A 21,788-nucleotide genomic window follows, 5' to 3' on the forward strand; every position below is an offset into this window, starting at 1 on the left:
TCTGAACAGCATGGCGGCGAGCTGGTATGACATGGGCATACAAAAACTGCCACATCTTCTACAAAAATGCATCGACAGAAATGGTGATTTTGTCGAAAAATAGCTGCAAACTGATGTAAACCATTGTAGAAATAAACAGGTCTATGTACTTATAAAAAATAGGAGACCATACTTTTGGGATTACCCTTGTTCTTACGCCCATTAACTGAAAACTATTAGCATTTCACAAGTTCACCGAGAGCTTCCCATATTTCACAACAACTAGACACTTGTTAGCAACTGAATTAGCAGTGGTTCGCAAATTGGGAGTGGTTACCCCTTCAAGCTTAAAATGAAATTTTTTGAGAGGTAAAAGCAAAAGGGTTCAGTCGTGTTTCGGTCACGGAACTAAATTATTTTTAAAATATTATTCCTATTTTAACTTTTCCCAACGACTAAATTTGTTTTTCAGATACTAGCATTAACACGTGACACAATGTGGTAAATGTTACAGTTTGTAAAACGAATGTATGAACATCTTCTTCACATAGTCCACTCAGTACACACATTTCTGTACTTTGTACCACCATTCTGTGACAGTAAAATTGAGACATAGACACATGCTGAAATATCTTATCAAAATGGTTTCTCCGAGTTATAGATAGTTCCCTAAATGGATTATAAATTGTTTCATTATTTACTTCGCAATAGATAAATGAAATGATTCGCAGCGCAGCACAACAATAAATATGTAATAGCTACTACATTGCTCTAGGGCCTACACATTGTTATCATTATTGTTTCTGCTGAAATGAAATGTCGTGTGGTTAGGACCTCCCGTCGGGTAGACCGCTCGCCTGGTACAAGTGTTTTGAGTTGACGCCACTTCGGCGACTTCGCGTCGATGGGGATGAGATGAAGATGATGAAGACAATACAACACTATTATTATTATTATTATTATTATTATTATTATTATTGGTGGCAATGGTTAGACACAGCAGGGTTGCCAGCCTGAAGTCTTCCAATTTCCGCCATTTCAGAAGTAAGGAGTCCAGAAATCAAGTGATTTACAAACACTAGGTGTACAGAATGAGATTTTCACTCTGCAGCGAAGTGTGCGCTGATTTGAAACTTCCTAGCAGATTAAAACTGTGAGCCGGACCGAGACTCGAACTCGGGACCATTGCCTTTCGCGGGCAAGTGCTCTACCAACTGAGCTACCCAAGCACGACTCACGCCCCGTCCTCACAGCTTTACTTTTGCCAGTTCCTCGTCACTAAATGTACAGTCCACATTTTAACTCGTTTAAGTTTAAATGGGGATACAGGGCCGGGATGGATCAATTGTCATTAGGGAGAGGAGTGCTGCAGGGCAAACATGTTTTGTAACAATCGTCTACCCTCAACGCAGATAGTCAGCTTTTTTTATCTCAGCAGCATTCGCGACCCACTGAGAATCGCATCATTCTGTACAAAAAAAAAAAAAAAAAAAAAAAGGCTGTCAGAAATAAGCAGTTCCAATTGTTTCACTGACTCATTAGTTCGTTGTTTAATAAAACACCTACAAAAACTAAATATCATTTGTCTTTTGTCATTTTAAAAATAAAAATGTTCAATGAAAACTCATTTTCATTCTGCAGTTTCGTTAGGTGCTAATGTCGATGATGGTGGTGACAGACGGTGGTCATGGGGGTGGGTTATTACCTAACACCTGATTACACTTAGGGGCAGTGGCCTCAGAAAGGTTGGTGACCACTAAATCAGACATACTTTCGACTGGTCACCGTACACTCCAGCGCCGTAAATGCGCGTACAACGACGTCGATCCGGATGAAGTGTACTACATGCTTTAATATTTATTTGTTTACTTCTATTTTATTCGCTGGCATTCACAAATGACCTTCCACCTAGTGACTAACAAGATGATCGTAAGAACCTCCCCTCACCGATTTGATTAATATTGACAGGGTGTGTAGCGTTCTACTAAGACTTAAACATATGTAGACAGGAAGACGCAACTCTCAACCGCTTTAGAGAAAATCGAGTTAGAATATTTTCGACACGCGTATATACTTCGTGCAGTCGCTCGTACTCGGAAGAGTCCGCAGCCAAGCAAGCATACGTCTCTGGATCGAATCTCGCTGCCGTAACAATTTTTCATTCCTATGTAAGTCTAACAACAGCTGTGCAAATTAAACATTTAATGATTCATTTATTACTTTTATACTCGAAAAAAAAGGCTTTCAAGAGACCACTGGCTCATTTAAACCAAGAGTGAAAACATCAGCTGATGAGTAAGCACGTAAATAAATCTTCAACGTCCGGCAAACTCACAATAGGACTACACAAGAATTTTCTGTCCGTCGTCATGAAGCCATACCTGAGAGAACAACAATTTCTTTTTCTCCTTGATTCGTGGAGAGCGTGAAGGAACCAGAATCTGAACGACGATCGAGACGGATCTGCCAATATACTCCGCTGGTGCAGCCTTGAGAAAGATATGCGCGGTACGCCGCGGAATTGTGTGATGAAGGAGAGGCGTTTATAAACGTAAACCAAGTTTATTTTGCAATAGACACATTGAAAAAACCATACAGATGCAAAAGTTTGACAGTCATTACGTGTGCTGTATGTCGCAAAAATTATTATTTCCCATTTTTCTATGATCGGTATCATTTTGATTTGTGTAGTGTAATATAGGTTATACATTGAAATCGTCACAAATATACAGATAAAATGACCAAACTAATTTGATTGCAAGCTCTCCCGTCTCTTTTAAAAAAAGTTTTTGTTCTCTTTCAGGACAAATATTTTGAAAATAATAAATGAATCATTAAATATCGATATTTAGCAGTCATAGTAAATCTTGTTAGAATTCCGTGAGAATGAAAAAAAGTATCGGTAGCGAGATTTCATCCTGAGATCCCGCGCTTTTGAAACTAAGCGCTTACTCGTTCGACTGCAGCGTCAGCGTATATAAGCGACCACTCAAAAGTAAATAAGCACGTTTAACATTTTTCTAACTCGATTTTCTCGAAAACTGTCGGCCGATGTGGCCGAGCGGTTCTAGGCGCTTCAGCCCGGAGCCACGCTGCTGCTACGGTCGCAGGTTCGAATCCTGCTTCTGGCATGGATGTGTGTGATGTCCTTAGTTTAGTTAGGTTTAAGTGGTTGTAAGTCTAGGGGACTGATAACCTCAGATGTTAAGTCCCATATTGCTTAGAGCCATTTGAACCATTTTTTCTCGAAAACTGCTCAGAGTTTTCCTGTTTACATGTTGTAATCCTAATCGTGTCCTACTCATCCTGGCGGAGCTTGTATCATCCCCTTGTAAGACAGTCTTGTTATCACAGTATTAAATTGTACATATACATAATATAAAACTTATTTAATTTCTTGGCATTTTAACAAAGTTGCAGCTTTAAATACTTGGGACGTTAGTGCTAACTGGGACACGGAAACGCTAAAATTATGTATCAAGAAGGTAGGAAAATATGAAGGTAAGCAAGTGTTCTGATTTAAAGAATGCCACCACCCATGCTGTGGATTAGCGGGTACCTCAGAAAAACATCGAGACTCTCGCCCCTAGGCAGCCACTGCCCCACTTGCTGCTACTCTCCATCAGAGAGCGAGGACCTCAGCAATATTTTGAGCTTCTCGCCCACAGATGGCGTTACCCTACATCTGGGTTAGGTCATTCTATACAGCAGCGAGTGCTGTCCTCTGTTTCTACAGTCGTCTTACAATCTAACATTACTGTCTAATAAACACTTGTTTTCGTAACACCCTGGTGACCATACGTTTATTACTTAATCTATGCTTGTCTGTCTTTGCCAGTGTCGCTGTCCTCTAATTTACCACCACTGCCAGTGTCGTTTGTCTCGCTAGTATTGTCTGTAGAGACATTGGTCACTTTCGTCCGTTGCCGCTTGTACTCTCGACGCTGTTGCAAGTACTCTTTATGCAGCGCTCTAGATATTCTGTCTGCACAGTCAGTGAGATTGGTCCACAAGGTCTGACCTCTAAACGACTGTTTTATGTCGTCTTGTGAGTGTGCTAGACGTCTTCTCCTGAGAGCCACGGGGCAACATGCGCCGGGCATCGTAAGTAATGCAACACGTCTTTTTTCTGAAAGCCGATTAATTTTATTCAGTTTTCCAATACACCATATTATTCCCCTCTTCTGGCTACAGAATACTATTTTTCATCATACTCTCCGTTCAATACTACTGCCTTACGCCACCTCACCAGGAGAGCCTGTATGCCTACATCGTCCTCTCTACTATTCCATGTCGCGGTCAGTGTCGTGCTGCACCGGTAACCTCCCCATCATCCACGTACTGTTTCCTTCACTGGGCCAAACAAGTGAAAGTCGTAAGCTGTGAGGTCCGGGCTGTAGGGTGGATGAGGAAGAACAGTCCAGTGAAGTTTTGTGAGCTCCTCTCGGGTGCGTAGACTTGTATGAGGCCTCGCGTTGCCACAGAGAAGGAGAAGTTCGGTTGCATTTTTGTGGCGACGAACACGCTGAAGTCGTTTCTTCAGTTTCCTGAGGGTAGCACAATACACTCCATATACATCTACATGGATACTCTGCAAATCACACTTAAGTGCCTGGCAGAATGACCCTCCCCCCCCCCCCCCCCCCCAGAGTCCCAGAAGACCGTCGCCTTGACTTTGCCGACTGAGGGTGCGGCTTTGAACTTTCTCCTCGGAGGAGAGGTGGTGTGGTGCCACTCTATGGATTGCCGTTTTGTTTTCGGGCCAGACTGATGAACCCATGTTTTATCTTCTTTGACAATGAACGACAAAAAACTGTCACGATGAGCCTCGTAACGTGCAAGCAATTCCGCTCAGGTAGTCCTTCTTTGCTCTCTATGGCGGCGAGGAAGCCGGCGGGCACACACCTTTGACTACCCCATATGGTGGACCAGTGTGTCAGCACCACCAACAAAGACGTCCAGTTGTGCAGCGTGTGTCTGACTGTAGTGCGTCGGTCACCTCGAATGAGAGTGTCCGCACGTTCCGACACTGCAGGAGTCAGAGATGTGTGCGGCCAGCTGGCACGCGGGAAATAGGACAGGAGTGCGCGACCTTCATGCGGTGATGACAGCCGCTTCGTGCAAAGACTCACCGAGCTTTTGTTCACTGCCAGAACTTCGTAGACATTCTGCAAGTGCCTATGAATACCTGCGATGCTCTGATTTTTCCGCAAAAGAAACTCAATGACAGCTCTCTGCTTGGAACGCAGCTCCGTTACAGACGTCTTTTTAAAGGCTTCGTATAGCGCCACCACACATCGGAACTTCATGAAAATATAGGGACTGAAGTGGGAATATTCCACGGTACCCCACAATTCCGAAGTTTTTCAACTGAAATTGGCTGAGAAAAAATATATGTTGCACTATTTACTGAACGCGCATCAGAGAAGAACGTGTTCTGAGGCTCCTCTCTCTCTCTCTCTCTCTCTCTCTCTCTCTCTCTCTCTCTCTCTCTCTCCACAGGCACGATCAACCTCCTGAGCGAGATTTACATGTAGCAAATGCGTGGGATATGGCCCATGGCCGGTTAACAATTGAAACATGCCCTGGTTGTTATTTATATGTTTCATCCTCAATTGCTCCCTGACATTGGAGAAAAATGCACCTTCTTTATGGGCCTTTTCACACTTATTCCACTCCTTTTGCCATCCATTCGCTCTCCACGTTCTGAGCTCTCTCAAGGTCTGTATCTCCTCCTCAAAGAGGCCTCTCTCTTTGTCTGGTCTGCCAGTTTCCAGCCAATACGTTGCCACGCGCTACTTACTAGTTCTGTCTATCGGATATAGCCCAAGCACAAAGCGCAGTGCCTCCACCGGAGCGGTGCCGAAAGCCTCCGATAGCCCCCGGGAGCATACTCTTCCGTCCGCGCCCTTGGCACCGTAGTATCAGCCGTGGTAGAGAGTCGATCTGTCCACGGGCTTCGATATGTATGTACGTGTGACTAACACCAACTACATTGTACGTGTAAAGAAAGGTTTCGCAGCGGGTTTCTCGTTCGAAATCACATCGGAATGATGGTTGTTTGTGAGAAGACCGTGTTTTACGTCGTGTAAGCAGGAGAAACGTCCCACAATTAGATAGCGGAAGGACCTTGGCCTACTGAGACTGCGGTTTATCGCGGTTTATGATATTGCTGCTCGTGTTGGTCGGGATACCACGAGTGCCATCCGAATGTCGAATCGATGGTTTCAGGGTACTCAATTATATGTGAGATCTTAGCGGCCCATGCGACTAGTGCCCGAAAGGGAACAACCATTGTTCGGTCGCCCGTGCAGTGTTGCAACAGCCACGTCACGTACCTTGACTTATGAAATGGGCTTGACAGTGCGACGACGTCTGGGACACCACGGAAGCACCATGAAATGTCAGCACATTGACAGCTGATGCAGCATCAGTGATGATGATGATGATGTTTGGTTTGTGGGGCGCTCAACTGCTCGGTTATCAGCGCCCGTACAAATTCCCAATCTCGCCACTTTCATGAATGATGATGAAATAATGAGGACAACACAAGCACCTAATCATCTCGAGGCAGGTGAAAATCCCTGACCCCGACCGAGCGAGGTGGCGCAGTGGTTAGCACACTGGACTCGCATTCGGGAGGACGACGGTTCAATCCCGAGTCCGGCCATCCTCATTTAGGTTTTCCGTGATTTCCCTAAATCGCTCCAGGCAAACTCCGGGATGGTTCCTTTGAAAGGGCACGACCGACTTCCTTCCCCGTGCTTCCCTAATCCGATAAGACCGATGACCTCGCAGTTTGGTCTCTTCTCCCAAACAACCCAACTCAACGCTGACCCCGCCGGGAATCGAACCCGGGACCCCGTGCTCGGGATGCGAGAAAGCGACAGCGAGACCACGAGCTGCGGACAGCATCAGTGAGAGGCCCTCCGATAGTGGTGTACCCAACGACAACACTGGATGCAGAAGTGGCACCACGTCTTCTTTCAAATGAGTGTCGGTTGTGCGGATAGCATCACAATGGACTTACCTACGTGTGGAGGTTCCGAGCGGTTGCCACATTGCATTTACAATCGTCATACTGGCGCTGCGTCTCACGGTATAGGACGGCAGTGGATCGCTAAAGGATCATCTCTTCTTTGCATATCCTGTAATTTGGACAGCAGCAGTTACATTTCTGACGTGTTAAGGCCGGTGGCTGTGCTCTACCTTTGAAGTCTCCATGACGTTATCTTTCAATAAGACAACACAAGACCGCATGTTGCCGTGATATGTTGACCTACATTGACACACAGAGTATTCCTTTTTATCCCGTGCCGTACATTGTGCAGATTGCTCATCCACTGAAAACGTCAGGTCAAGAGACTGCTACAGCCTCAGCAGTTTATGAACTCTGCATATAATTAAATTATCATACATTGACCACTATCCATCTTTCAAGTTCAGTTCCACTGGAAGACCAGCCAAATTAAAGTCCTTGTTGATGCCAGAGGCCACAGCTTTGTGTAGTACATTTTCCACCCAGTATCCCTGAAAATCACCTTTAGCTAAATCGTGTTTTCTTCTTACTACGCACAAAATGTAAAATTTCCTTATTTACTATCCTTTCTGGTGTTGCAATCTGAATGGCCAGTAGAGTACATGATAGTGTTTAGCACCCTGATACACCCCTGATGACAGCTGCGACGCGTCATAATAGAAGGGATGATCAAAACGTTTCCGTCCGAAGGCCTTTGTCTACATGTAGGAGCTTATATACAACCATCAGAGTCACACTGGGCAGCAAATACGCTGACGAAGCACCAGAAGGGAGCATAGGGATTTATTAATGAAGACTATAAAAAATGGTTCTGAGCACTATGGGACTTAACATGCCTCGGGCATGTATGTGTTAGGTTTAAAAATGGTTCTGAGCACTATAGGATTTAACATCTGATGTCATCAGTCCCCTAGAACTTAGAACTACTTAAACCTAACTAACCTAAGGACATCACACTCATCCATGCCCGAGGCACGATTCGAACCTGTGACCATAGCGGTCGCGCGATTCCAGACTGTAGAGCCTAGAACCACTCGGCCACTCCGGCTGGCGAAAATTATAAAGACATTGACAGTAATGCCCATTTTATTTCGCGATCAATTCACTATACCGAAGCAATACTATTATTGAAGCAAATATAATTCTTTTTGGCGTTGAAACTTTTCTTACGAAATAACCTCAGAAATGAGCTGAAGTTGAATGGCAGGACGACTGTTGAGGTGTTAACACCGTCAAGGGTGGAGTGGTGTGGACTATGAAATCAATCTTTGTTCTTGTACGCAGGATCGCAATATTGGATATAGGCCACCTTGTCCCTCAATTTTAGCCGTGTTCTTCCGACACTTCTGCCGAATGCTTCATCGCCGACATTACAAAGTGGTACATACAAGGTTTTGCAGAAGGAATACTAAACATTTTAGATGTGGTAGTATAGATTAATTCGATTAAAACATTCCATTTGTCCAAATATTATTGGCTAAAGAGTATAGCTGGATAAGTTCGCATTTCCAGTCTTTGTGCTCAAGTTACTAGGCTTTTTTATTTGGTTTATGCATCTAACTATGATTTACAGTGGATTAAACACTTTCGAGAGGGAGATGAAGGAAGATGATTGGAATTTTGTCGTTGACTGAATGAAAAGAGTCGAGTAATCTCATCAATACTGTTTGCAGATGAAGCCATGCGGTATCAAAAACAATCTTATCTCACATCAGTAGTCCGACAGAAACCCACATACCTTCGTGGAGAGACATTTTCAAGAACACTTTTCTGTGAATATGTTACTTGATGTAATAGGCAATCAACTGATTGGCCTGTTATGTTACTGCATCGTCTTACAGGACCACTTTATCTAGACTTTCTTGAAAAAGGGCTTCCAGCATTATTGGAAGAGGATACTTCAGCTACAAGGATTTGTATGTCCTTCTAGCATGACGGGGTCCCTGTACATTCTAATCGTCAGCTGATATTTCATCGAAACTTACTATTCCCGTAAGATGGACCAGCGAAAACGGTCACGTTTCTTGGCCACCAAGGTCAGCGGAAGTTGCCGCTTTAGATTCTCTGTTTGTGGGAATGATTTAAGGGTACAGTGAAAAAGTTTACAAATAAAAAGTAAACATAAGAAACGATTTGATCGTATGGCCTATGAACAATACTGTCCTCATAAAATAATGTCAAGAACACCTCAGAGAACACCTCAGAGAGGCTAACGTAGTGTTTTTGAGAGAATTCGACAGTTCGTTGAAGGCGGAGGTGGAATTTATGAAAATCGAGTTTGAACTTACTCCTTTGCCTTTGCTTATCACCATCTGTGAGTACCGGTTTGAACTGCATCTCTGCAACGAACGGTACTTGAACACATGTAATATGCAATGTTTTATTCGAAATACTCAGGGTTATCACCTCCTAATACGTTTACTACCAGCTGCAAACCTAGCATTGCCCAGGTATTCATTTCGTCAATTTTCTATTAGAAACGAAAACAAAAAATGAACTGTATCGAAAATTTTTCATTTCCATGTATTCGTGAAAGCATCTTCCAAATTATGAAACAGTCGTACAAATAAATACGCATAATGTACAAATGTACAAATACGGTATCAACCTTAAGAAACAATGCCCCCGAACGGTTTTTGTACGCTGGCAGCAGCTGCATGACGTGTCTACAACGCAATTTTGTAAACATTTCTATATTCTAACACCTTTAATAAATCCATAGACGGTTTTCGTATTAGATTATAGCCGTTTGCTCTTCGCAGTTGAAAGTTGCCAAATGTCAGTGTGTCCTTCAGTTGACTCGCCTGTAGAGGTTCCTTTTTCTTGAAGATACAAACTTCGTCTTCCCCCATGAACCATGGACCTTGCCGTTGGTGGGGAGGCTTGCGTGCCTCAGCGATACAGATGGCCGTACCGTAGGTGCAACCACAACGGAGGGGTATCTGTTGAGAGGCCAGACAAACATGTGGTTCCTGAAGAGGGGCAGCAGCCTTTTCAGTAGTTGCAGGGGCAACAGTCTGGATGATTGACTGATCTGGCCTTATAACATTAACCAAAACGGCCTTGCTGTGCTGGTACTGCGAACGGCTGAAAGTAAGGGGAAACTACAGCCGTAATTTTTCCCGAGGACATGCAGCTTTACTGTATGATTAAATGATGATGGCGTCCTCTTGGGTAAAATATTCCGGAGGTAAAATAGTCCCCCATTCGGATCTCCGGGCGGGGACTACTCAAGAGGACGTCGTTATCAGGAGAAAGAAAACTGGCATTCTACGGATCGGAGCGTGGAATGTCAGATCCCTTAATCGGGCAGGTAGGTTAGAAAATTTAAAAAGGGAAATGGATAGGTTAAAGTTAGATATAGTGGGAATTAGTGAAGTTCGGTGGCAGGAGGAACAAGACTTTTGGTCAGGTGATTACAGGGTTATAAATACAAAATCAAATAGGGGTAATGCAGGAGTAGGTTTAATAATGAATAAAAAAAATAGGAGTGCGATTAAGCTACTACAAACAGCATAGTGAACGCATTATTGTGGCCAAGATAGACACAAAGCCCATGCCTACTACAGTAGTACAGGTTTATATGCCAACTAGCTCTGCAGATGATGAAGAAATTGATGAAATGTATGACGAGATAGAAGAAATTATTCAGGTAGTGAAGGGAGACGAAAATTTAATAGTCATGGGTGACTGGAATTCGTCAGTAGGAAAAGGGAGAGAAGGAAACATAGTAGGTGAATATGGATTGGGGGGATGAAATGAAAGAGGAAGCCGCCTTGTAGAATTTTGCACAGAGCACAACTTAATCATAGCTAACACTTGGTTCAAGAATCATAAAAGAAGGTTGTATACCTGGAAGAATCCTGGAGATACTAAAAGGTATCACATAGATTATATAATGGTAAGACAGAGATTTAGGAACCAGGTTTTAAATTGTAAGACATTTCCAGGGGCAGATGTGGATTCTGACCACAATCTATTGGTTATGAACTGCAGATTGAAACTGAAGAAACTGCAAAAACGTGGGAATTTAAGGAGATGGGACCTGGATAAACTGAAAGAACCAGAGGTTGTAGAGAGTTTCAGGGAGAGCATAAGGGAACAATTGACAGGAATGGGAGAAAGAAATACAGTACAAGAAGAATGGGTAGCTTTGAGGGATGAAGTAGTGAAGGCAGCAGAGGATCAAGTAGGTAAAAAGACGAGGGCTAATAGAAATCCTTGGGTAACAGAAGAAATATTGAATTTAATTGATGAAAGGAGAAAATATAAAAATGCAGTAAATGAAGCAGGCAAAAAGGAATACATACGTCTCAAAAATGAGATCGACAGGAAGTGCAAAATGGCTAAGCAGGGATGGGTAGAGGACAAATGTAAGGATGTAGAGGCTTGTCTCACTAGGGGTAAGATAGATACTGCCTACAGGAAAATTAAAGAGACCTTTGGAGAGAAGAGAACCACTTGTATGAATATCAAGAGCTCAGATGGCAACCCAGTTCTAAGCAAAGAAGGGAAGGCAGAAAGGTGGAAGGAGTATATAGAGGGTTTATACAAGGGCGATGCACTTGAGGACAATATTATGGAAATGGAAGAGGATGTAGATGAAGATGAAATGGGAGATAAGATACTGCGTGAAGAGTTTGACAGAGCACTGAAAGACCTGAGTCGAAACAAGGCCCCGGGAGTAGACAACATTCCATTAGAACTACCGATGGCCTTGGGAGAGCCAGTCATGACAAAACTCTACCATCTGGTGAGCAAGATGTATGAGACAGGCGAAATACCCACAGACTTCAAGAAGAATATAATAATTCCAATACCAAAGAAAGCAGGTGTTGACAGATGTGAAAATTACCGAACTATCAGTTTAATAAGTCACAGCTGCAAAATACTAACGCGAATTCTTTACAGACGAATGGAAAAACTGGTAGAAGCCAACCTCGGGGAAGATCAGTTTGGATTCCGTAGAAACACTGGAACACGTGAGGCAATACTAACCTTACCACTTATCTTAGAAGAAAGATTAAGAAAAGGCAAACCTACGTTTCTAGCATTTGTAGACTTAGAGAAAGCTTTTGACAATGTTAACTGGAATACTCTCTTTCAAATTCTGAAGGTGGCAGGGGTAAAATACAGGGAGCGAAAGGCTATTTACAATTTGTACAGAAACCAGATGGCAGTTATAAGAGTCGAGGGGCACGAAAGGGAAGCAGTGGTTGGGAAAGGAGTGAGACAGGGTTGTAGCCTCTCCCCGATGTTATTCAATCTGTATATTGAGCAAGCAGTAAAGGAAACAAAAGAAAAATTCGGAGTAGGTATTAAAATTCATGGAGAAGAAGTAAAAACTTTGAGGTTCGCCGATGACATTGTAATTCTGTCAGAGACAGCAAAGGACTTGGAAGAGCAGTTGAATGGAATGGACAGTGTCTTGAAAGGAGGATATAAGATGAACATCAACAAAAGCAAAACGAGGATAATGGAATGTAGTCAAATTAAATCGGGTGATGCTGAGGGGATTAGATTAGGAAATGAGACAAAGTAGTAAAGGAGTTTTGCTATTTATGGAGTAAAATAACTGATGATGGTCGAAGTAGAGAGGATATAAAATGTAGACTGGCAATGGCAAGGAAAGCGTTTTTGAAGAAGAGAAATTTGTTAACATCGAGTATAGATTTAAGTGTCAGGAAGTCGTTTCTGAAAGTATTTGTATGGAGTGTAGCCATGTATGGAAGTGAAACATGGACGATAAATAGTTTGGACAAGAAGAGAATAGAAGCTTTCGAAATGTGGTGCTACAGAAGAATGCTGAAGATAAGGTGGGTAGATCACGTAACTAATGAGGAGGTATTGAATAGGATTGGGGAGGAGAGAAGTTTGTGGCACAACTTGACTAGAAGAAGGGATCGGTTGGTAGGACATGTTTTGAGGCATCAAGGGATCACAAATTTAGCATTGGAGGGCAGCGTGGAGGGTAAAAATCGTAGAGGGAGACCAAGAGATCAATAAATACACTAAGCAGATTCAGAAGGATGTAGGTTGCAGTTGGTACTGGGAGATGAAGAGGCTTGCACAGGATAGAGTGGCATGGAGAGCTGCATCAAACCAGTCTCAGGACTGAAGACCACGACAACAACAAACTTCGTGCATGATGCGACATTTTTTCACGTATCTCGATGTTGATGACATCATATCTATTGAACTATGTGTCGTACAATGATTTATTTGCATAAGGGCATTCATCGGCATATGGGGATACTGTCTTCAAAATATGTTGTGAATAGAGTTAGTAGCAAAGACGTAACAAGTTTCGTCATGCGCAATGCGGCAGTTTTTCACGCATCTCAGTGTTTACGAAGTTATATCTCCTGAACCATGTGTGCTACCATGATATAATTTCGTATGTGCATTTAGCGGTAGATGTGAATGTTGCATGCAAAATTTATTGCGAATATAGTAGCTGAAAGATAATAAATGTAAACGTCAAGCATGACGCTGCAGTTTTCATGCATCACTTTGTTTGTGGCATATCTTCTGAAACACGTCTGCCTTCTTAGGCGGTGGTAACGTGCTCGCCTCCCATGCAAGCGGAACGTGTTCGATTCCCGGTCGGGTTGGAGATTTTTCCGCTAGTGGACTGGGTGTTGTGTTGTCCTCATCATCATTTCATGCTCATCACCGGCGCGCAAGTCGATCAATGTGGCGTCGAATGAAATAAGACTGGCACTTGGCGGCCGAACTTCCCCGTACAGTGGCCTCCCGGCCAACGATGCCATACGCTCACTTCCATTTTCCTCAAATATGACAGGTAGGTGGCTCTTTCCTCTACAGCGACTGTTGCCTTACACTAAAAAATCTCTGTACTGAGTTTGGCTGAAATCAGCCCAGTTGTTTATGAGGACATATCGAATGTACATAAATACACAAAAGACACAGAAATACTTATCAACATCCATTTTTATAATATGTAGGATGCCTCTTGGAACGCACTGTATGTATAGTCTGTGAGTTACCGCTACAGTGTCGTCACACCGGCTGCTGGCTACCGCTCTGTTATAGACAACGCACAAACAGGGCAAGTAACTTCACAGCTGCTCTTTATGTGTAACGCGGAGCAATATTGGAAGTGGCGCCGCAAGGTATGTCGGAAAAGCGAAATGCTCTGTCGACAGCTGATTGTGACCAATGACTGATCTGCGACAGGATAATGAAAATGACGGGGCAAAGAATTAGAAATAAAGAAATTATATTTAAGTCAATTAATTGGATAAAATGATAATCAGACTCTTTTGATTAGATTTACAAATTAAAAGAATTCGTGACATGTACTGAGATTCGAATCTACGATCTTCAACACGGCAGTTTAATATTGCTACCATTGTGCTAAATTACAATACCGGAACGAGTTGTTATATTTGTCACAGTCTTCATCCAGTCTCAGTGACGAATTGCAGCCTTCAAAAACTCGGTTTCATGCTATGTCGTGCGAAGCCTGTCATAAAAGAGACGATCTCTGTGATAATAACTGCAAGTGTGACTCCGAATCGCGTCCCATGCAGAAGTATCCAGTAGTGTTTAGTAATCATGTGTATGAAACGTGTGTATTTCGTTTGCAACGGTATGTGTGTGCATTGTTTGTGGTGTGGTTATCGTGTATAATGAAATACGAAATAAAAGTGCCACACCCCTAATTCTGGATCCAAGCACATCAAGAAAGAATGCAGGACAAGGAATTAGAAGTGAACAGTTTGGCAACGGCGAACGGTTCGGACGTGACGATGAGCCCTCTGATTGGAGGAAACCAGCTCCAACGCGCGAAGTGTCAACGATCAATTAATTTTAATCAGACTATAGTTGTACTTGTCTTTTCAGTATCTTTAGGATTCCGTTAGAATAACTACGCCGATCCATTTAAAATAATTGTTACTACAATATCTTAGCTGATACAAGAGTTTCCATACGTAAAAAATTACGTGCCTCTTAACGTACTACTGTTTGCCGACAGCTCATTTCGATATCTTCAACTGGCCACGAAATAATAGTGGCATTATGCCTTACGCGACTGACGCTGTGTAACGCGTGCGATTAACAGAGTACACTAACCGTTTAAAGAAAGAAGGGAATTCGAGAGCATTTATTTCCCTTCTGAACAGTGGGGCATTCCGAGACCAGTTCGTGGACATTGATTACAAGGGTGCTCGAGAGTTACGACTTCCTCGTAGAGTGGAGCTACGATTTCAACGAAAAGCGAGCGAGTAATGTCACAGAGCGCGACAGATCAAGCGGAAGCGTGCAGGCTGCAGCAGCGGCGAGGAGATACTCACAGCTGGAAGTCCGACGGCAGCGTGGTGACGCAATGGGCCGCCGTGATGACGTAGCGACTGCTGATGAGCGCGCCGCCGCACCGGTACAGCGTCCGGCTGCGCCCCTTCACTGCAACGCAAACACCGAGCACGTCATCACTTTCTACCGGCCGCCGGCCGGACCGCCGACTCACGTTTCCAGACGTGCTTCATCATTATAACAATAGTCAAAGTAAAGAACATAAATTAATACAGGGTACCCATAAAAGAATGCCGCACTTTCAATGGTGTACTACAGCAGTTTAATTTAGACTATTTACAACAAATCTTACATCATACTCTCTTTCAAATTCTGAAGGTGGCAGGGGTAAAATACAGGGAGCGAAAGGCTATTTACAATTTGTACCGAAACCAGATGGCAGTTATAAAATTCGAGGGGCATGAAAGGGAAGCAGTGGTTGGGAAGGGAGTGAGACAGGGTTGTAGCCTATCCCCGATGTTATTCAATCTGTATATTGAGGAAGCAGTAAAGGAAACAAAAGAAAAATTCGGAGTAGGAATTAAAATCCATGGAGAAGAAATAAAAACTTTGAGGTTCGCCAATAACATTGTAATTCCGTCAAAGACAACAAAGGACCTGGAAGAGCAGCTGAACGAAATGGACAGTGTCTTGAAAGGAGGATATAAGATGAACATCAACAAAAGCAAAACGAGGGTAATGGAATGTGGTTGAATTAAATCGGGTGATGCTGAGGGTATTAGATAAGGAAATGACACGCTTAAAGTACTAAATGAGTTTTGCTACTTGGGGAGAAAAATAACTGATGATGGTCGAAGTAGAGAGGATATAAAATGTAGACTGTCAATGACAAGGAAAGCGTTTCTGAAGAAGAGAAATTTAACATCGAGTACAGATTTAAGTGTCAGAAAGTCGTTTCTGAAAGTATTTGTATTGAGTGTAGCCATGTATGGAAGTGAAACGTGGACGATAAATAGTTTAGACAAACAGAGAATAGAAGTTTTCGAAATGTGGTGCTACATAAGAATGCTGAAGATGAGGTGGGTAGATCATATAACTAATGAGGAGGTATTGACTAGAATTGCGGAGAAGAGAAATTTGTGGGACAACTTGACTAGAACAAGGGATCGGTTGGTAGGACATATTCTGAGGCACCAAGGGATCACCAGTTTAATATTGGAGGGCAGCGCGGAGGGTAAAAGTCGTAGAGGCAGACCAAGAGATTAATACATTAAACAGATTCAGAAGGATATAGGTTGCAGTAGGTACTGGGAGATGAAGAGGCTTGCACAGGATTGAGTAGCACGGAGAGCTGTATCAAACCAGTCTCTGGACTAAAGACCACAACAAACTGAGGGTAAACTAACTAGTTTTTCTTACACATGTTCTATATGTGGGCCTCTGAATACATCCGACGTAAAATCCAATTCTACCCACTCATTGGTTAATAAGTCTACTTCTTTACCCCACAAGCTTGGCGGACGATACCTGGTACCACTACTAGCCATTTCCTTCCCTGTTCCATTTGCAAACAGAGCGAGGGAAGAACGACTGCCTATATGCCTCCGTAAGAGCCCAAATTTTTCTTATCTTCTCTTCGTGGTGCTCACGCGAAATGAACGTCGGCGGCAGTACAATCGTTCTGCAGACCGCCGCAAATGCCGGCTCTATAAATTTTCTCAATAGTGCTCCTCGAAAAGAACGTAACCTTCCCATCATTGAACCCCCGAAGCATCTCCGTAATACTTGCCTTTTATTCGAACCTACTGCTAACAAATCTTGCAGACACCCTCTGAATTACTTCGATATCTTTCTTTAATCTGACCTGGTACGGATCCTCAACAGTACCCTCAACAACAGGTCGCACAAGTTGACCTATATGCGGTCTCCTTTATAGGTGAACCACACCTTCTTAAAATTCTACCAACAAACCGGATTCGAGCATTCGCCTTCTCTATACAAGTCTTATATGCTCATCCCATTTCATATTCCTTTGCAGCGTTGCACCTAGATATTTAAGCAACGTGGCTGCGTCGAGCAGCACACTACAAATGCTGTATTCAAACATCGTGGGTTTGTTTTTCCTACTCATTTGCATTAACTTACATTTTCCTGCATTTAGAGCTGCCATTCATTACACCAACTAGATATTTTGTCTACGTCATCTTGTATCCTCGTACGCTCACTCAACGCCGAAACCTTCTCGTACACCACAGAATCATAAGCAAATGACGGCAGATTGCTACCCAGTCTGTTCAAATTGGTTCTAATGGCTCTGAGCACTATGGGATTTAACATCTGAGGTCATATGTCCCCTAGAACTTAGAACTACTTAAACCTAACTAACCTAAGGACATCACACACATCCATGCCCGAGGCAGGATTCGAACCGGTCGCGCGGTTCCAGACTGTAGCGCCTCGAACCGCTCGGCCACACCAGCTGGCACCCAGCCTGCCCGCCAGATCATTTATGTATGTAGAAAATAACAGCGATCCTCTCACACCTCCCTGGGCCACTCCTGGAAATACCCCTGTCTCTGATGAACACTCGCCGTCGAGGAAAACATGTTGAATTCTGTTACTTAATGTCTTCGAGCCATTCACATATCTGGAAACATATTCGGCATACTTGTACCTTCGTTAACAGTCGACAATGTAGCACCTATTCAAACTCTTTTCGGAAATCTAGTAGTATGGAATACGCCTGTTGCCATTCGTCCACAGTTCACAGGATATCGTGTGAGAAAAGGGCAAGCTGAGTTTCACACGAGCGACGGGCGTGCTGATTCGTGAGCACAAGCTTTTTCCTCTCAAGGAAATTTATCATATTCGAACTTCTGTATCCCCCCTGGAATGCGACGCGTGGGTCTGCTCCTGCAAACTGGAAGGTTGGCCGGATGAAGGAAGCCAGTAGGAGCAGGTGAGGTAAAACACGTCGGTACTGCAAGTTAGGAAAAGTGGTTTACTGGTGCATGAATATATACAGAGGCATACATAACTTTGTACGTAAGTGCGAAGCCTTAGACCTATCGTAAGTAGACCAAAGTCTCTTGCTGAAGCAAAGTGTCCCGGCCGTCTGCTCTTGATCAAATGGGCAGAATCTGGAGCGGAGCTCGTAGAACTCCACAGCACCGGCTAGAGGGCGCTGTCGTCGGTGTCTCGTAGTGCCAACTTATGAACTTGCACCTATGCCGTGGCATCGTTGCTATCGATACCACACGAACTGAGAATATGTGCGAGAATTCTGCAGCAACCGATGTCAAGGATATCAGTCTGTATTTTTGCTGGTCCTTTCTTTTACTTTCCTTACATGCAGGAGTCACCTGCGCTATTTTTCTGTCGCTTGGGACTTTACTATAGGCGACAAATGCAAGATAAGTATGTAGAAAAGGAGCCAGTGCTGTAGGGTACTCTCTGTAAAACTGAATTATGTTTCCATCAGGACCTGGAGACTTGCATGCTTTCAACTCTTTCACTTCTTTCTCTCCGCCAGGGATGGTTATTATTATGTCCTCTACACGGAAATCTGTAACGGAAGCAATAGCCTCTTCAAATCTGCGTATCAACTCAGGCAAATCATTATGGAGTGGCGGAACGCAGACACGATCTTTTATAAAGTCCCAAAGGAAATAAACTGCATGCCGAGTGATCTGCTGACCGTGGAAGTCAGTGGAAAAGAGTTATTGAACATTACGACCAAGCCAACGGTCAGAGACTTCAAAGTTCAACCACATTCATACAAATCGATTCCAGTGGGGAAGGGCTACATCTTGTTAACAAGTAAAGTATTCGGATACACCTTTTAATTGGGGAAAGAGCCGTTCTTGCAATGTATCCAGATAAGCCACCTCTGTTACTGTAGCTTCAGCGAAGAGAAATAGTCTGTACATTTGAAGTTGGGACACAACGCAGAAAACGTTTAATTTTGGGGAATCTCTTATTGTACAGATTCGTGATGATGTTCTGACCCCCAGAAATGAACACTGTGGGTTGTAACCTTCCCACCTATAAGAAAAGTCACCTCATCTCTGGACACACATGATCAACAAGGTCATCTTCCCGCTACAACACTTCATTTGCAAAGTTACAACATGCACAATAGCCATTTGGCTCTAAAGCTTTCTTAAAATGGTCCACACTATCGTGTTTGGCACTCAAGTTGAGGATGTTTCCGAAGAGAGGACTAAGAACGTAAGATGTTCTGATACGGTCAACGTGCTCTTTAGACACTTTTGGTGGTCTCTTTACACCCACAGCAACTCGTTTCGAACTGACTTTACCATTGGCGTATGTTTTTCCACATGGGGGATCACAATTACATTTTAAACGTAACGCATGTTCAACTGAAATTACAGATACGCTCTTAACAAACTGCAGCAAACAGAAAACGCTTTATACTCTGGAGCCGCCACGCTGCGTATGTGGCACAGTCAGCGGGAAAGCTAAAAAGCAGTACTCGCGCAAGCGTTAAACTAAAACTGTTTTGAGTTACTCATTAATTGTGACCTTGAACCAACACTCCGCAGCGCTTACAACTGATACTGTTAAAATTTGTAACTGGGAGATTCTTCTGAGGACATTCTGTGTAATAATAATTTGCTTTCGTGCTCAGTACATGGCCTTACTGTATCTTCCAACAATTTGCAGTTCAGACAAATACAGCAGATGAAAAGCATTGTTCTTTTCCTTTCTCTCTTGGCTTACTCAGCTTTGTGTGTTTTGTCGGTACTTCCTCTGAACTCACGAAACGTGTCGGACTAGCTGTCGGCAGTAGGCAGGATCATCCAGTGAACGGGAACCTTTCCCTAAATGGCCAGTTCGCTACAAGCGTTTGGGAGGCAAGCCCCACCCACGTGGGGAAAGTATCCTGTTTCAAATATAGCATGTAATTTTGTAGAATTCCCTGCCGTTTTGGAAATGGAAATTTGTCGTAAGTTCTATGGAACCAAACTGCTGAGGTCATCGGTCCCTAGTCTTAGACACTACTCAATCCAACTTTAACTTTCGCTAAGTACAGCACACACACGTCTACGCCCGAGGGAGGATTCGAACCTCCGACGGGAGAGGGGGGGGGGGGAGTCCCCGCGAACGGTGGCAAGGCGCCCTAGACCGGACGGTTTCCCGCGCGGCCTCCCAGCCGTTTTCAAGGCTCTTAGTTTCCACGCTACTTCATTCTCCGAACTTCAAGTAAGTAGTCTGGAAAACAATAGATGTAAAAATAGAAACACTTCGCTAAGCACTTGAATCCGCACCTTACTATTGGCTCATGTAGCCTTCAAAAATACTCTTTCGGTGTTAAATATGAGTGATGAAAAGAATAAGTATAAATATGCTGCAAATGAAACAGTCGTAACGGAATACACAGTCCATCTTCAGAGTTCCGAGATTGGTTTTATTCCTGGCGTATAAGTGACGTCATCGCATAAATGAAGTAGCAGCTTGAATTAACAACTGTAAACGATAGATGTTCATTTGACCAACCAATTTCATCAGGCTTTGTTACGCAGTGGACGACCGCCCGGAGTGTGTCAATATCGGCTCACAGATCGAGTATTCAAGTATCAAGTATTCAAAATATCCACCAGGATGTTTCGACGAAGAGAAAATTGTGTGTAAAGTCTGCCCCGCATATCATGAGTCCCGAATTAAAAAAAACGACACGTGGACTTCCATCGCTACTTGATTGAAATGCGAAACACGAACAATTCTTTTCTGGAAAACATCATAAAAGGTGGCGAGACTTGATGTAATTAAAGCGAACCTACCACAAATCGAAAAGTGCAGAAATTTGTTTAAAGGGTCAACACTGATGATATAACGGACATGCAAGCGAATATGACGCGCCAGTTAAATAACATTCCAATGAAGGACTTTTCTGGCAGTTTCACACTGTTGTATGAGCATTCTGTGCGTTGCACTCAAGTGGGGAGAACCTATGTAGAACACCTGGAACATTAAAATCCCCATCTTAGTATTTACCTATTTTTTTACCAAACGAAACTTTTTGGATCGAGGGGGTGATGCGCCTAAGGAGACTGACAGTGGCAAAGCAGGCATCGAACGCTGTAGAAGCCAGATGGTCCTGATAGGAAAAGTAAATAAACCTTTAAAGAAAAAATAGTAGCTGACTGAGCAAGATGCCGCAGTTGTTAGCGCCTCGGATTCGCATTCGCGGAGATAACGGTTCAAATCCACGTCTGGTCATCTATATTTTAGTTTTCCGTAGTTTCTCTACATCGTTCTACGCAAATTCCGAGATGGTTCGAATGAGAGGCAACGGGCGATTTCCTTCTCCTTTCTTGGGTTTGTTCTCCGACTTTAATGACCTCGACGTCGACAGGACGTCAAACTCTAATCTTCCTTGCTTACCATCAAGAGCTCAAATGATATAGATTCACAAAGAAGACAAAGTTGAAAGGTGGACGAGATATAAATATCGGCTGTATAAAGA

At 43.4% G+C, this 21,788-nt stretch overlaps 1 protein-coding gene across 1 annotated transcript in view; it reads right to left on the reverse strand.

Moving 5' to 3' along the window:
* The window catches only part of LOC126213195 (serine proteinase stubble-like), a 202,283-nt gene that overhangs the window by 21,759 nt on the left and 158,736 nt on the right, over nucleotides 1–21,788 (reverse strand). The window contains exon 5 of the mRNA XM_049940862.1: nucleotides 15,340–15,448. Coding sequence (XP_049796819.1) covers nucleotides 15,340–15,448 — 109 coding nt within the window. The remainder of the gene's footprint in view (nucleotides 1–15,339; nucleotides 15,449–21,788) is intronic.

This window comes from Schistocerca nitens, chromosome 1 (assembly GCF_023898315.1).
Source record: "Schistocerca nitens isolate TAMUIC-IGC-003100 chromosome 1, iqSchNite1.1, whole genome shotgun sequence".
Taxonomy (NCBI): domain Eukaryota; kingdom Metazoa; phylum Arthropoda; class Insecta; order Orthoptera; family Acrididae; genus Schistocerca; species Schistocerca nitens.